General features: G+C 44.6%; 1 protein-coding gene and 1 long non-coding RNA gene across 2 annotated transcripts in view; both read left to right on the top strand.

The window, feature by feature from the left end:
* The first annotated feature begins 1,353 nt into the window (after positions 1-1,353).
* LOC310666512 lies at positions 1,354-5,974 on the top strand. The gene is made up of 3 exons (XR_014505938.1): positions 1,354-1,480; positions 4,422-4,763; positions 5,709-5,974. It is a non-coding gene; the product is annotated as an uncharacterized lncRNA (long non-coding RNA).
* Positions 5,975-11,727: 5,753 nt separating this feature from the next.
* LOC310666485 (SLAM family member 5-like) overlaps positions 11,728-16,746 on the top strand; it is a 51,469-nt gene continuing 46,450 nt past the window's right edge. The window contains exons 1-3 of the mRNA XM_083417398.1: positions 11,728-11,829; positions 14,843-15,184; positions 16,130-16,399. Coding sequence (XP_083273524.1) covers positions 11,778-11,829; positions 14,843-15,184; positions 16,130-16,399 — 664 coding nt within the window. The 5' untranslated portion in view covers positions 11,728-11,777. The remainder of the gene's footprint in view (positions 11,830-14,842; positions 15,185-16,129; positions 16,400-16,746) is intronic.

Below are 16,746 nucleotides of genomic sequence, written 5' to 3' on the forward strand. Positions count from 1 at the left end.
AGAAATTTGTCATGGAGCACTGTCATCGGCAGGGGCAGATCTACTATGAAACTAAGGAAGCTTAAATGTCTGGGCCCCTAATCCCACAGGGGCCCCAAAAGCAACTTTAGTGCACATTGCTTAAGAAATTTGGGTCCAGGAGACCTAATTTGAGTCACATTGATTTGAGTCAGCTTGATTATTTTTGTTGTTGTATACATTTCAACAACCCCAAAGCTTGAGTCAGTAGCACAGACATTGTAGAGGTGTGGTGATCAGTCATGGAACAACCCCATTCAAGAAGATAACAGTGGTTAGCCAAACCTTATTGCTAGTTGTGAAGGCCCTCACATGGCAGTTTGAGCTTCAGGGTCCCCCAAATGCAGGTCTGCCACTGAGTCTCACCCTTATGCCACAGGCTCATTTGAAGATGCTTTGTGGAGCACCAAGTGTGGTGTAGTGGTTAAGAGCGGTGGATTCGTAATCTGGGGAACCGGGTTCGCGTCTCCGCTCCTCCACATGCAGCTGCTGGGTGACCTTGGGCTAGTCACACTTCTCTGAAGTCTCTCAGCCCCACTCACCTCACAGAGTGTTTGTTGTGGGGGAGGAAGGGAAAGGAGAATGTTAGCCGCTTTGAGACTCCTGAAGGGGAGTGATAAAGCGGGATATCAAATCCAAACTCTTCTTCTGCGGAGTCCAGTTTGGCAACCGCTGCTCTAATATAATGATCCTGCCATCTCCAACATGACCTTTTGACCCACAGATAAAACATCAGAAGGTCCCTGGTTCAATCCCCAGCATCTCCAGATGGGGCTGGGAGAGTCCTTTGTCTGAAACCCCGGAGAGCCCTCGCCAGCCCATGTCGTTTCAGAGGTCGGGAACTAAAGGCCAACCCTCTGCAAGCCATTTTGATAGGTGGGTTGGCCACCTCCCTGTCAATCATCTGACATCAGGTGATTTAAAGCCCTGCTACTGCTTCTGCTGCAAAGGAAGAGAAAGGAGGGCCCTCAAAGTGTACTCCTAATTTTGCCTTTGCAACCTTGGCTGGAATTCAGCACTTTTTGAATTTGGTGCCTTCCTCTGTCGCCGCCCAGGCTGCCAATTTCAAAAGGTGCCCCATTCATGCCAAAGGTCCTAATTCTTTCTTTCTATTGTATTTGATGCCATGGCTTTTACCTGTCTCGCACCTGACCTCACTGGACACCAGGAGATAGGCAAGCCTCATGGGCCAAAAGGGGACATCTGGGGTGGGGCCTAATCTGGGCCCATAGTCCAGAGTTTTGTTTCCTCTGGTGAAGACTATCAGGTTCCATATAAGGCAGCTTATTTTTGTCTCTGGTCGAGGTGGTGATTTTTAGAGAACACGCACACACTTTCGGTTTCATATGACTTACACGGAGCCTTGATGGCAGGAAACAGGCAGTAAAGAAACAGCAGAGCAAAGCCGAAATGATACTATGCAAGGTATTTTTCATTCTGGGGCTACTTGCGCTACCAGCTGGTAAGTTCTGTATGCAACCCCCACCCCCTATCTGAAAAGGAAGACCATGCTTGATAGATACCGTCTTGGTTACTTGAAGGTCCTTCCTCAACTCCTCAGCTCCAAAACTACAAAGTGTTTGGTGGTGGCACCTTAAAGACCCCACCCCTAGTTTATTGTGGCAGGTTTCTGGGGTACAGTCCCCTTCGCTCCACGCATGAAGAGTGAGCCTCCACTGTTGGTGATGGCCACAAAGGTGGGTGGGTGGGGTGTCAGCTGTGAGATCATGAAGGAGGCATTCCTGGTATGTAAATAAGTTTAAGGTGATTCCCAACGGCAAAAATTGGCAAAAATGTTTTCAGGCTATCCTCGTTTGTCACCTATCATGTGGAAGACATGGTCCTCATTAGTTGGCAGCATTAAGATAAATTCAACTGTGTAAACAGAGGGCCTTCTCGGTAGTGGCGCCCACCCTGTGGAACACCCTCCCATCAGATGTCAAGGAAATAAACAACTATCTGCCTTTTAGAAGACATCTGAAGTCAGCCCTGTATGGAGAAGTTTTTAATGTTTGAAGTTCTATTGTGCTTTTAATTCTGTTGGGAGCCACCCAGAGTGGCTGGGGAAACCCAGCCTGATGGGCAAGGTATAAATAAATAAAATAATGATAATAATAATTATAATAATGTTTTGATGGGTGTATTAATGGAATACTGAATGGTTTAGTTTATGTAAAATATGCAGGGATTTATGATATGCAAATTGAGCCATGGAAAGAGAAGAAGGAAAGTCACTGACCTTTTAAGGTTGTTTAATGAATATTTTAAATTTTAAAATAGAAAACTTAATAAAAATTACACTAAAAAGAGAGAGGCATGGTCCTCATTTAAACCAGAATTATCCAAAACCCAGGGCTTTCTCCATTAAAAGTCTGAAGGACTTAAGATTAATGAATATGTGCAGGAGGTGGGAGTAGACGACTCTTGGGATCCCTTCCTACTTTACAATTCTGGGAAGGAAGTTGCAGATCTTGCCACACACACATTCCACCGTCACAGGGCCATGTGTAACTATGGTTATATTGGGTTGTGCAATTGGCAGGGGGAGGCCCTGTTGTTGTTGGTGGTGGTGCTACTGAGTGCTGCCTGTTCTGTGCTTTCCAGTGAACAGGGTCTTCTTGGTAGCAGCTGCCCTTTGATGCTATGACCTCCTTGCTGAAATGTGCCAGTCCTTCACTATTATGGAATATCCAGGCAGAACCAGAAAACCTTCCTGTTCCTCTAGGCACTCATCACCGAGATACAACCCAGCAACCTTGAAATGATTCTGCTGTGTAAAGAGATTTGATTGCTTTTAAATGTTTTTCAGACCTGTGTATTGTTGTGCCAGCCTCACCTCCTCGGGGAGGAAGCGGGGTGATTAATTAATTGATTTGTGTGTGTATAGAGCAATCATTAATTAATTGTGTGTGCATCTGATAAAAACAAGCAGGAAGGAGGCAGCTGGCTGGGCTAAGGAAGTGGTTAATGCCTTTCTGCAAGAGGAGTTAGTCACTGCCTGCGAGAATGTTTTCCAGGGACATCCCTGATTTAGAGCCATCTCGGTTTCTGATTTGACCCCAAAATGCTCCACTTTTCCTTGGGATATCCCTATTTTCATTCGATAAATGTTGGAGGTTATGAAGTTATCCAACCCCAGAGCCGTCTGAAGGCAATCCTGAATAGGGAAGGTGTCTTTTTTTTAATATTTAATGTTTTATTGTGTTTTTATATATATTGGAAGCTGCCCAGAGTGCCAATAAGATGTGTAGGGTATAAATAGTAAAATTATCATTATGGAATGGGACGTCTCTATTTTCATCAGAGAAATGTTGGAGGGTATGGAAGGAGGGTATGGAAACACTCCTCAAGAAACCATTTCTGGATTCGAAAAATCTTAAGTAATTACCGGCCTGTCAACAATCTCCCTTCTTGGCCAAGGTTCTTGAGCAGGGGGTTGTGGACCAGATCCAGGCACTCTTGGAGGAAACTTATTTTTGAGATCCATCTCAGTTGGGGTTTAGCCCCAGTTTTGGCACAGAAACTGCTTTGGCCAACCTGTATGATTGGCGTTTTTGGGAGAGAGAGAGAGGAAATGTGTCCTTGTTAATTCTTCTTTGTGCCATCAATAGTGGAGGAGAGCAAGACTTCCTTCATACAGGGTCTGGCTTGGCTATAGACTTAACTGCCCTCCTAGCACAGGCCCCCCAAATGCTCTGGCTGCATTGCTGTGAACGGCCATCTTTTGCTTCAATTTGGGCCAGGAATTTTAGTCTGGCCCAAGTCCAGCTTCAGAGAGGTCACATACTGGAGGGGCCACCTGAGGGAAGGAGAAGCTGCAGGCTCTCCCCTGGCTCCACTACTGATGGCACAAGGGCAACCCAAGAGGGGTCACAAACACTCTCCAGCTTTGCTCTGGGAGCACCAGTCACCAGTCCATGGAACAGGGCGGGGGCACCATTTTGTTATTCTCTTCAGAACCCAGCCCTGAAAACTAGAATTGCTTTTGGAAGACTTTGGGCAGCTCCACACCATCTATTTAAAGCACATGGATTATCCAAATAATTCTGGGGACTGTAGTTTCCTCTCACAGAACTATAACTCCCGGCACCTTTAACATTCTACAGCCTCAAGAATTCTTTGGGGAGAAGCCATGTGCTTTAGAGGTGTGTTGGATGTGCTTTAAATGGATGGTGTGCACCTGCCCTTAGAGGATAGGTGACACTGCAACATCTTCACGGTTTGACCCTTGGTTGAATGTGAACAAAAAATAAAGGCTCCCGCCCTTCCTAGCTGAAAGCCCAGAGAGCCGCTGCCTGTCAGTGTGGACAAAATTAAGCTAGATGGACCAATGCTCTGAATTGACATAAGGCAGCTTTCAATGTTTCTTGACAGTTTCTTCCTTCATTTCCTGGACCATACAGGTTCCTCTGGTGAAGAAAATGCTGTGAATATGAAAGGAATTCTGGGACGATCTGCAACTTTCCTGCTGAACACTTCAGAACAATTTAAAAAGATTTCCTGGGTTAAGGAAAAGCAAGCTTTTCCAATTTTTGTGGTAGCGATTCCACGAAAGGATCCAGAAGAGAGATGTGAACTCGTTGACCAACTTTTAGCATATAGAGGGCGGCTGAGTGTCTCTAAGGACTGCAAGAGGTTACAAATCATTAATCTAAGTCAAGAGGATTCTGGCACATACAAAGCACATATCTGGATAGCTGAAGACAAAGATCCAATAATTGAGATCTTTTCCCTGAGGGTGTATAGTAAGTATTCTAAACACTTCAGGCACCCAGGATGGGGCTCTGATTGAAGCATCTTAAGCCTTGAACTGGCTTTCACATAGAGTCACAAATGATAATAGAGCATCTCTCCTTCAGTCCCTGACCCTGTGAAAATAATTCTGGGCCTGCATCCACACCAGGGCCCTTCTGCACAGATGAGGCCTGCAAGGAGAATTAAAATGGTACTTCATACAACACACTATGGCACTCTATCCAGACCCCCCACAAAAAACCCCACCATGGCCCATCCCCACTACTAAGATCTCAAGATTATGTCTCATTATCAGCTGTGGCCTAGCAGGTTTTTGAGGTGATGGTGCCCCCCACAAGAGCTAGAATGGCTCCATCACACCACTTTCACCCCTTTCCACAACAAGGGATGAACACCACAGTGTGGGATATTTTGGCATAGAATTCCCACTCTGCCAGGCATATTATATTGTATTTATTTCCTGCCCTTTACCATAAGGCCCAGGGCAGATTACAAGGTTTTAAAATCAAGTAAAACAATTTAAATGTAGGATGGGCCCGAAATACATATGAGGTGTCAGAGGCCAAGGTAAAGAGGGGTGTGTTGAGCATATGATAGAAAAATTATATAATGAAGGTGCCAGGTAGGGAGAGAATTCCATAGCTCAGGGTCCAGTTCAAAGAATGCCCCATCCTGGGCCACACACACACACACAAACACACAATGTTTGAAGGAAATGGAAGTACATATAGAGTCTCTACTGATCTTCAAGGGAGTCTGTAGGGAAGGAAATAATCTCTCATATTTTGTTTCTTATCTCCGTTCTAAATAAAAAACTTTTCTTATGCTTTTGCTGCTGTTTTTTCTTCCTTTCCATTTATTTGCAACTGCCTCATTTGCCTTTCTGCTGATTATTGCCCTTTTGTATACCATGTCTCTCTCCCTTTCCTGTTCAGAGCATTTATTGGAGGCTGACCTGGAGATTGTCTGTGACCCAAAAGGTTATCGTGGTGGGAATGGAACTCTGCAGCTGAACTGCTCTGCAGGCAGCTGGGAAGATGATGCGATGTTCAGCTGGGCCCCAGCCAGCATGAGTGAATCCACCGGGAGATCTCTTGTCGTCAGGCACAGTTTAGAAGGCAATGATTTGAACTTCACTTGCAAAGTAGAGAACCCTGTTAGCAAAGCATCCAAGACAGTGTCTTTCCAGAAAATTTGCAGCACCGGTAAGATTTGCTCTTCATTTTTCTCTTCTGTTTGAAAAGGGCAGTACTATGGAGTGTTCGCAAGAAAGACCTAGCATTAAACAGAGGTATCTCTCACACAATGTTTAATTTACATACCTCTTTGGACAAAACAGGAAGTTGTCTACCTTTCCGTTGTTCCAGTACATCTTTGGACACACTTTATCAAACAAAGACACCAGCCAGGAATATCGGAGCAAAACAGCAGCCAGCAGGCTTGATCTTTCTTAAAGAAACTGTTGCAACAGGACTTCCCCGCCTAACGCAACAAACGAGCAGGAAAAAGCCCCAAACCAAAGCGCGTTCCAACTTTTATCAGTTCCTACAAAACTACCTGCAACACCCCTAAAACTACATCATGGATACATCACAATTTCATCACACTTTGGGAGGGTCTGGAGCTGAAACCTGAGCATCAGGTCGGCCTCCCACCCGCTTCCGTGATCTCCACCTTACACCTAAAAAAAAGAACAGTTTACAAGTTCCTGGCTTCCTGGCCAAGTAATCATCTCCTTATCCTGGCCAAGGATCTAGCCCATTCCCAAATGGTCTGTCCTCATTGTTCGTGGGATGGCTAGCTGTCTGACACCCATTTGCCAAGGTGTCAGGAATTATTTCTGGTGGGAGAGAACGTGGTCTTATGCCCTGAGGATTATGGCTGCCTTTTCATGCAACCCAAGTCCGCCCCCTTTGGTAGCCATCCTTCCCCTAAGTAAAACAAAAGTGGTCTAGTGGAAATCCGACGAACGGTTGATTTTATAGAAATATTTGAATGTTTCCCATAGTATAGAATGCGTGGTTGAATGTTTCTGGACCCTGAACTGGGGGAGGAAGGAAACGATTTATTAAAAATGGATATATCGTAGAAACAGTGGCTTTTCATCAGTGACCTTGTTATGAATGTGAATGGAGATAGATGCTGAAAGTTTGCCTGCAGTACCCGTGTGTTTCTCTCCAGGGAGCGTCCTCAGCTAACGTTTATTTGATTCTCCTTGGCTCTGACAGGTTATTTGAATGCGTTGGTTCAGCCATCCGGACTACCCAGCTTGTAGATGAGTGAGGCAGCCTTCTTCATTGAAAGTGTGTGTCTGAGACTGCCCTTATTTATGGGAGTCTCGTACTTAATTACAAAGAAAGAATATGTTCATGGGAATGTGTGCATAGTGTGGTGCTTTGCGGGACATTTGTTGTGGAGCTGGGATGGGAAGTACTTTCAACGTCCTGTTTTTCCCCTCAGCCAGGCCTGGAGGTGGGGGGAAAAGATACAGAAAATTTTGACGAGGGAAAGGCAATGGGGCAGATTTGTCAGGCTTGTGCAGGGACGGCTTGAAGACTTTACACAGAGAGGAACCCCACACGGGTTTCCCCGCACATAACAGGCAGGGAGCCAGCTCAGATAGAAAGACAGCAACCATTTTATTCGCTTTTTAAGCGCCGGCTACATCCATCGCTTCACTCACACCCCACCTCTCCTTCTGTGCGTTCCAGGGTTTGGGTCCTGAGCTGAGGGAGCTCTTGTTTCTTTTCTTCCAGGTCCCCAACACAATGGGACTTCCTTTTGAGCAGACAAGTCTAGAGTTGTCCATAAACTGCAATTCTTGGTAGTGGTGGCGTGTGTGTGTGTGTGTGTGTGTGTGTGTGTGTAATTCTAATTTTCAGTACATGTCCTTTGCGCTTAGGGAATTAATGTGCCTTGAATATACAGAATATTAACCTTTGGGCAGCTTCAATCAGATATAGGCACGCCTTCACTTCACAATCCAGTAGGTCTGCGTAAACATGCTGCAAGGTCCTTTTCCACGTTTGTAGCACCACCCCCAAAGTGAAACTTTAAATCAGTGGTGTCTGCAGACAGTTTTTCCAGGTCATGTGGCCAGCATGACTAAGCTGCTTCTGGCGAAACCAGAGCAGCGCATGGAAATTCCGTTTACCTTCCTGCCAGAGCGGTACCTATTTATCTACTTGCACTTTGACGTGCTTTTGAACTGCTAGGTTGGCGGGAGCAGGGACCGAGCAACGGGAGCTCACCCCGTCGTGGGGATTTGAACCGCCAACCCACCGGTAGCGGGAGGCCCCCATTGGCTAAAGTGGTACCTCAGGTTAAGAACAGTTTCAGGTTAAGAACGGACCTCCAGAATGAATTAACTTCTTAACCTGAGGTACTACTGTACTAGTGATTTCAGAAACATACAAAAACCAAGCCCGGTTCTGCTCAAAGTATTTATTCTATTCCACCAAAGTAAATGGAGAAACCTGCCCTTGAGAATGGCTAGCGTAATCTCCCACTAAAGGAAAAGTCTACTGTTTCGTGTGCAAACTTTTATCCAACCAGACGACCTCAGCCACATCTTTATCTTCTACTGGATTTGATTATTGGCATGACACTTACCTTGTTCAAAACCACAAAAACTCTGTAAACCATATGAGCTCTATGCTAACATACTTTACAAGTAAGTGTGGTCCAACGCTCACATCAAAATTTGAAGAGCAAATGGAAGCACAGAAAGATTACTGGAGGCACATACTTCAGCGAGTTATAATAGTGATTTCCCTTTTGGCAGAACATGACTTGGGGAGATTTAGGTGAGATGATGAAACATTTGGTTCACCAGAAATAGTAGCTTTATTGGATTGTTTGAATTAATTTCCAAATTTGATCCCTTCCCATGTGCTCACATAAATTGGTATGGAAGTAAAGGCTCTGATCAGCCATCGTACTTCTCCAAAACCATATGTGAAGAGGATATCCAGTTGATGTCTAATACAGTTTGAGAAGCTATACTGAGTGACATCAATCAGGCAGGTTATTTTAGTTTATCTGTTGTTTAGACTCCTGATGTTTCCCATGTTGATCGACTTGTTGTCATTGTCAGATATGTTTCCCCTAGTGATGAACACTGGTTGCACACTTTGCGAGGTTTGTCCTGGATCCTAACTGAGAAATTGGAAAACTTAAAGGGAGAATCGTGGTGGTTTCCTTAAAAAAAGCTCAGCAATTTTTGTGTGCCCTGGTTTTTACTTTTTGAAATATGGCAACCCTGGCTGAGCTGATACTGATAGCGCAGAGAATAATTGTTTGACAATGCAGCCAATATGGCTGGAAAGTATAACAGCATTCAACAAAAAAATCTGGGAAGAACGAGTTTGCAAAGGGAAGGAGGTGATTGGTCTGAAAGGATGGAGACTGGGTTGCGGGAGTACTCTGTGGGGTAGAAGTTTAGGGAACATGGCTTAAGTTCCAAGCCATGTATAATCTGAGGTCAGCAATGCTGTCTCTTGTGTCTTCAGAAGCTGCCAACAAGCATCCTGAAGACCCCAATATAAATATTGTTATTCCCTTCTGCATGTAGTATTTCTTTAACAAACCAACCCTCTCAGTTCAAGTTCAGCTTATCTGTAGCGTTGGTGTCCAGCTCACACCTAAGCTTTCCATAACAGGTACTAGGAGGTTTGGAAAATGTTCTGAGTGAACTGATGGCAGCAGAAAATTAAAGAAGCACCTGGTGTATATACCGTATTTTTTGCTCTATAAGACTCACTTTTTCCCTCCTAAAAAGTAAGGGGAAATGTGTGTGTGTCTTATGAAGCGAATGCAGGCTGCGCAGCTATCCCAGAAGCCAGAACAGCAAGAGGGATCGCTGCTTTCACTGCGCAGCGATCCCTCTTGCTGTTCTGGTTTCTGAGATTCAGAATATTTTTTTTCTTGTTTTCCTCCTCCAAAAACTAGGTGCGTCTTGTGGTCTGGTGCGTCTTATAGAGCGAAAAATATGGTACAAAGTGAGGCTGAGGGACCGAGTATCCCTGACTTGATATATTTGAATCAAATGCCTTGCAGGATCAAAATCATATTATCTACTGTAGGTGGAATTGAAGACCTTCCAGAATCTCTTTGTAACTCTGTGGTTTGGGGCCAAAAGCCTTTGCAAAGAACTGAAGGCAAAAGCCTTACTCAGGCATTGGAGCAAAACCTGAGGGCTTAATGTGAACTGGGAATGCAGAATGTGGCTGAACAGGTTGTTTGCCTTCAGGTCTTCTGAGTTAATGGAGTACATTTCCTGCTTGGAGCACAAAGCCTTGGCCAAAGCCTAAATTATATTCCAATTATCCCCCTGTCATTTTTTATTATTAAAAGGCTTTGTAGTGTATCCAACCTCCCACATTTAGAGATGGCCACATATCGAAAGACACACAGCAGTACACAGAACATGAAACTTTTCCACCCTGGCTTCGGGATAGAATTATAGACTCATAGAATTGCAGAGCTGGAAGGAACCCTGAAGATACACCTTTAGGCACCAGGCAAAAACATTCCTTTTTAAACAGGCCTTTGGTTGATTTGACTGATCCTATGCCCTTTTAAAATGTGGGGTTTTTTGGAGGGGGTGTTATTGGGTTGCTGTTTTCATTTTGATTATATATTTTGTGGTTTTATATTCTGATTTGTTATGTGAACCGCCCTCAGACCTCCAGGTATAGGGTGGTATATACCATAAACTCTATTATGATTAATAATAATAATAATATGTGCTTTGAATGTGCTGTGTGTTCAAGAAAGGTGTTGTATGTTCAAGCATTCAAGAAATCACCCACATCTCATTAAGAGGAGCACAAAGAAGATCCAAGATCAAGCTGGTCCAAAATTAAGCAAAACAGCTTCCTGACACATGTCCTGAGGCCAGGGTGATAAAGGCTCATGTTGTGGGTGCTGCTGTGTGTCTTTGAATATATGCTTGAATATATGTCCTTGAAAGGTCTAGTGTGTTCTTAGCCACTCCAATGGTGTGGAAAATTTGCTGCAAATGTGCACGGGAAAGAGAAATGTGGTTGGAGTATATTTTGTGGAACTGAGAATGGTTCTGATGTGCTGGTGAGCTCTTTGCAGCATTCATGTGCTCTCAGAGAGTAATGGAGTCCCAGATCCTTTCCAAACAGTCCACTTCTCTGCCTATTGGCCAGTATCAAGTGTAGCACCCAACACAGGAAGCCAACTGAGGCCTGACATTGTCATCCACCTTGAGGACAAGAAGAAAGTCATAATGGGAGACATCAGCATCCCGTTCAAGAACAGGAAACCAGCCATGAAGGAAACCAGGGAATGTAAAATAGGCAAATACACTCCCCTCCCCAGCAGACATAGAGAGTCTTCATCCATGCCCTCCTCAGCGGAGCCTTAGGAGGCTGGGACCTTAACAACAAGCCCCTCCTGATAGCCTGCAGTGCGGGTAAAACCCTACACCAAACTCATGAGTGAGTTGATGGTATCAGACACCATCTGGTGGTCCCGGGACCCATACTTGGAACACATCACAGGCCACTGCCTGTACGAGGAGCCAGTTCCCTCCCCTCTGAAACCCCGGAACCTTGGCTGGAATTCAGCACTTTTTTAATTTGGTGCCTTCTTCTGTCGCCGCCCAGGCTGCCAATTTCAAAAGGTGCCCAATTCATGCCAAAGGTTCTAATTCTTTCTTCCTATTGTATTTGATGCCATGGCTTTTACCTGTCTTACACCTGACCTCACTGGACATCAGGAGATAGGCAAGCCTCATGGGCCAAAAGGGGACACTGGGGTGGGGCCTAGTGTGGGCCCATAGTCCAGAGTTTTGTTTCCCCTGGTGAAGACTATCAGAGCAATGTTCTGGTTCCATATAAGGCAGCTTATTTTTGTCTCTGGCCGAGGTGGTGATTTTTAGAGAACACGCACACACTTTCGGTTTCATATGATTTACACGGAGCCTTGATGGCAGGAAACAGGCAGTAAAGAAACAGCAGAGCAAAGCCGAAATGATACTATGCAAGGCATTTTTCATTCTGGGGCTACTTGCACTACCAGCTGGTAAGTTCTGGATGCAAACTCCCCCCTCCCCCATCTGAAAAGGAAGAACAGGCTCGATAGATAGGGTCTTGGTTACTTGAAGGTCCTTCCTCAACTCCTTTAAAACATTTCCTCTATCACAAATCCTGGCTCCAAAATTACAAAGTGTTTGGTGGTGGCACCTTAAAGACCCCACCCCTAGTTTATTGTGGCAGGTTTCTGGGGTACAGCCCCCTTCGCTCCACGCATGAAGAGTGAGCCTCCACTGTTTGGTGATGGCCCCAAAGGTGGGTAGGTGGGGTGTCAGCTGTGAGACCATGAAGGAGGCATTCCTGGTATGCAAATAAGTTTAAGGTGATTCCCAACAGCAAAAATGTTTTCAGGCTATCCTCATTTGTCACCTATCATGTGGAAAACGTGGTCCTCATTAGTTGGCAGGATTAAGATAAATTCAACTGTGTAAAAAGAGGGCCTTCTCGGTAGTGGTGCCTGCCCTGTGAAACGCCCTCCCTTCAGATGTCAAGGAAATAAACAACTATCTGCCTTTTAGAAGACATCTGAAGTCAGCCCAGTATGGAGAAGTTTTTAATGTTTGATGTTCTATTGTGCTTTTAATTCTGTTGGGAGCCACCCAGAGTGGCTGGGGAAAGGTATAAATCAGGCTGGGCGAGGTATAAATAAATATAATAATAATAATAATAATAATAATAATAATAATAATAATAATAATGTTTTGATGGGTGTATTAATGGAATAGTGAATGGTTTAGTTTATGTAAAATATGCAGGGATTTACGATATGCGAATTGAGCCATGGAAAGAAAAGAAGGGAAGTCGCTGACATTTTAAGGTTGTTTAATGAATATTTTAAATTTTAAAATAGAAAACATAATAAAAATTACACTAAAAAGAGAGAGACATGGTCCTCATTTAAGCCAGAATTATCCAATACCCGGGGCCATCTCCACTAAAAGTCTGAAGGACTTAAGTTTAATGAATATGTGCAGGAGGTTGGAGTAGACGACTCTTGGGATCCCTTCCTACTTTACAATTCTGGGAAGGAAGTTGCAGATCTTGCCACACACACATTCCACCGTCACAGGGCCATATGTAACTATGGTTATATCGGGTTGTGCGTTTGGCAGGGGGAGGCCCTGTTGTTGTTGGTGGTGGTGCTACTGAGTGCTGCCTGTGAATGGGTGCTTCCCAGTGAACGGGTCTTCTTGGTAGCAGCTGCCCTTTGATGCTATGCCCTCCTTGCTGAAATGTGCCAATCCTTCACTATTATGGAATATCCAGGCAGAACCAGAAAACCTTCCTGTTCCTCTAGGCACTCATCACCGAGATACAACCCAGCAACCTTGAAATGATTCTGCTGTGTAAAGAGATTTGATTGCTTTTAAATGTTTTTCAGACCTGTGTATTGTTGTGCCAGCCTCACCTCCTCGGGGAGGAAGCGGGGTGATTAATTAATTGATTTGTGTGTGTATATAGATAGAGCAATCATTAATTAATTGTGTGTGCATCTGATAAAAACAAGCAGGGAGGAGGCAGTTGGCTGGGCTAAGGTTAATGCTTTTTTGCGAGAGGGGTTAGTCACTGCCTGCGAGAATGCCAGACTCTCCAAGTGTCCCTGTTTTCCAGGGACATCCCTGATTTAGAGCCATCCCGGTTTCTGATTTGACCCCAAAATGCTCTGCTTTTACTTAGGATATCCCTATTTTCATTCAATAAATGTTGAAGGTTCTGGAGTTATCCAACCCCAGGGCTGTCTGAAGGCAATCCTGAATAGGGAAGGTGTCTTTTTTTTAATGTTTAATGTTTTATTGTGTTTTTATATATATTGGAAGCCGCCCAGAGTGCCAATAAGATGTGTAGGGTATAAATAGTAAAATTATCATTATGGAATGGGACATCTCTATTTTCATGAGAGAAATGTTGGAGGGTATGGAAAGAGGCAGTGGTTAAAAACACTCCTCAAGAAACCATTTCTGGATTCGAAAAATCTTAAGTAATTACCGGCCTGTCAACAATCTCCCCTCCTTGGCCAAGGTTCTTGAGCAGGTGGTTGTGGACCAGATCCAGGCACTCTTGGAGGAAACTTATTTTTGAGATCCATCTCAGTTGGGGTTTAGCCCCAGTTTTGGCACAGAAACTGCTTTGGCCAACCTGTATGATTGGCGTTTTTGGGAGAGAGAGAGAGGAAATGTGTCCTTGTTAATTCTTCTTTGTGCCATGAATAGTGGAGGAGAGCAAGACTTCCTTCATACAGGGTCTGGCTTGGCTATAGGCTTATCTGCCCTCCTAGCACAGGCCCCCCAAATGCTCTGGCTGCATTGCTGTGAACGGCCATCTTTTGCTTCAATTTGGGCCAGGAATTTTAGTCTGGCCCAAGTCCAGCTTCAGAGAGGTCACATACTGGAGGGGCCACCTGAGGGAAGGAGAAGCTGCAGGCTCTCCCCTGGCTCCACTACTGATGGCACAAGGGCAACCCAAGAGGGGTCACAAACACTCTCCAGCTTTGCTCTGGGAGCACCAGTCACCAGTCCATGGAACAGGGCGGGGGCACCATTTTGTTATTCTCTTCAGAACCCAGCCCTGAAAACTAGAATTGCTTTTGGAAGACTTTGGGCAGCTCCACACCATCTATTTAAAGCACATGGATTATCCAAATAATTCTGGGGACTGTAGTTTCCTCTCACAGAACTATAACTCCCGGCACCTTTAACATTCTACAGCCTCAAGAATTCTTTGGGGAGAAGCCATGTGCTTTAGAGGTGTGTTGGATGTGCTTTAAATGGATGGTGTGCACCTGCCCTTAGAGGATAGGTGACACTGCAACATCTTCACGGTTTGACCCTTGGTTGAATGTGAACAAAAAATAAAGGCTCCCGCCCTTCCTAGCTGAAAGCCCAGAGAGCCGCTGCCTGTCAGTGTGGACAAAATTAAGCTAGATGGACCAATGCTCTGAATTGACATAAGGCAGCTTTCAATGTTTCTTGACAGTTTCTTCCTTCATTTCCTGGACCATACAGGTTCCTCTGGTGAAGAAAATGCTGTGAATATGAAAGGAATTCTGGGACGATCTGCAACTTTCCTGCTGAACACTTCAGAACAATTTAAAAAGATTTCCTGGGTTAAGGAAAAGCAAGCTTTTCCAATTTTTGTGGTAGCGATTCCACGAAAGGATCCAGAAGAGAGATGTGAACTCGTTGACCAACTTTTAGCATATAGAGGGCGGCTGAGTGTCTCTAAGGACTGCAAGAGGTTACAAATCATTAATCTAAGTCAAGAGGATTCTGGCACATACAAAGCACATATCTGGATAGCTGAAGACAAAGATCCAATAATTGAGATCTTTTCCCTGAGGGTGTATAGTAAGTATTCTAAACACTTCAGGCACCCAGGATGGGGCTCTGATTGAAGCATCTTAAGCCTTGAACTGGCTTTCACATAGAGTCACAAATGATAATAGAGCATCTCTCCTTCAGTCCCTGACCCTGTGAAAATAATTCTGGGCCTGCATCCACACCAGGGCCCTTCTGCACAGATGAGGCCTGCAAGGAGAATTAAAATGGTACTTCATACAACACACTATGGCACTCTATCCAGACCCCCCACAAAAAACCCCACCATGGCCCATCCCCACTACTAAGATCTCAAGATTATGTCTCATTATCAGCTGTGGCCTAGCAGGTTTTTGAGGTGATGGTGCCCCCCACAAGAGCTAGAATGGCTCCATCACACCACTTTCACCCCTTTCCACAACAAGGGATGAACACCACAGTGTGGGATATTTTGGCATAGAATTCCCACTCTGCCAGGCATATTATATTGTATTTATTTCCTGCCCTTTACCATAAGGCCCAGGGCAGATTACAAGGTTTTAAAATCAAGTAAAACAATTTAAATGTAGGATGGGCCCGAAATACATATGAGGTGTCAGAGGCCAAGGTAAAGAGGGGTGTGTTGAGCATATGATAGAAAAATTATATAATGAAGGTGCCAGGTAGGGAGAGAATTCCATAGCTCAGGGTCCAGTTCAAAGAATGCCCCATCCTGGGCCACACACACACACACAAACACACAATGTTTGAAGGAAATGGAAGTACATATAGAGTCTCTACTGATCTTCAAGGGAGTCTGTAGGGAAGGAAATAATCTCTCATATTTTGTTTCTTATCTCCGTTCTAAATAAAAAACTTTTCTTATGCTTTTGCTGCTGTTTTTTCTTCCTTTCCATTTATTTGCAACTGCCTCATTTGCCTTTCTGCTGATTATTGCCCTTTTGTATACCATGTCTCTCTCCCTTTCCTGTTCAGAGCATTTATTGGAGGCTGACCTGGAGATTGTCTGTGACCCAAAAGATTATCGTGGTGGGAATGGAACTCTGCAGCTGAACTGCTCTGCAGGCAGCTGGGAAGATGATGCGATGTTCAGCTGGGCCCCAGCCAGCATGAGTGAATCCACCGGGAGATCTCTTGTCGTCAGGCACAGTTTAGAAGGCAATGATTTGAACTTCACTTGCAAAGTAGAGAACCCTGTTAGCAAAGCATCCAAGACAGTGTCTTTCCAGAAAATTTGCAGCACCGGTAAGATTTGCTCTTCATTTTTCTCTTCTGTTTGAAAAGGGCAGTACTATGGAGTGTTCGCAAGAAAGACCTAGCATTAAACAGAGGTATCTCTCACACAATGTTTAATTTACATACCTCTTTGGACAAAACAGGAAGTTGTCTACCTTTCCGTTGTTCCAGTACATCTTTGGACACACTTTATCAAACAAAGACACCAGCCAGGAATATCGGAGCAAAACAGCAGCCAGCAGGCTTGATCTTTCTTAAAGAAACTGTTGCAACAGGACTTCCCCGCCTAACGCAACAAACGAGCAGGAAAAAGCCCCAAACCAAAGCGCGTTCCAACTTTTATCAGTTCCTACAAA

This window comes from Podarcis tiliguerta (genome assembly GCF_965153285.1).
Source record: "Podarcis tiliguerta genome assembly, chromosome: 16".
In the NCBI taxonomy this organism is placed as follows: domain Eukaryota; kingdom Metazoa; phylum Chordata; class Lepidosauria; order Squamata; family Lacertidae; genus Podarcis; species Podarcis tiliguerta.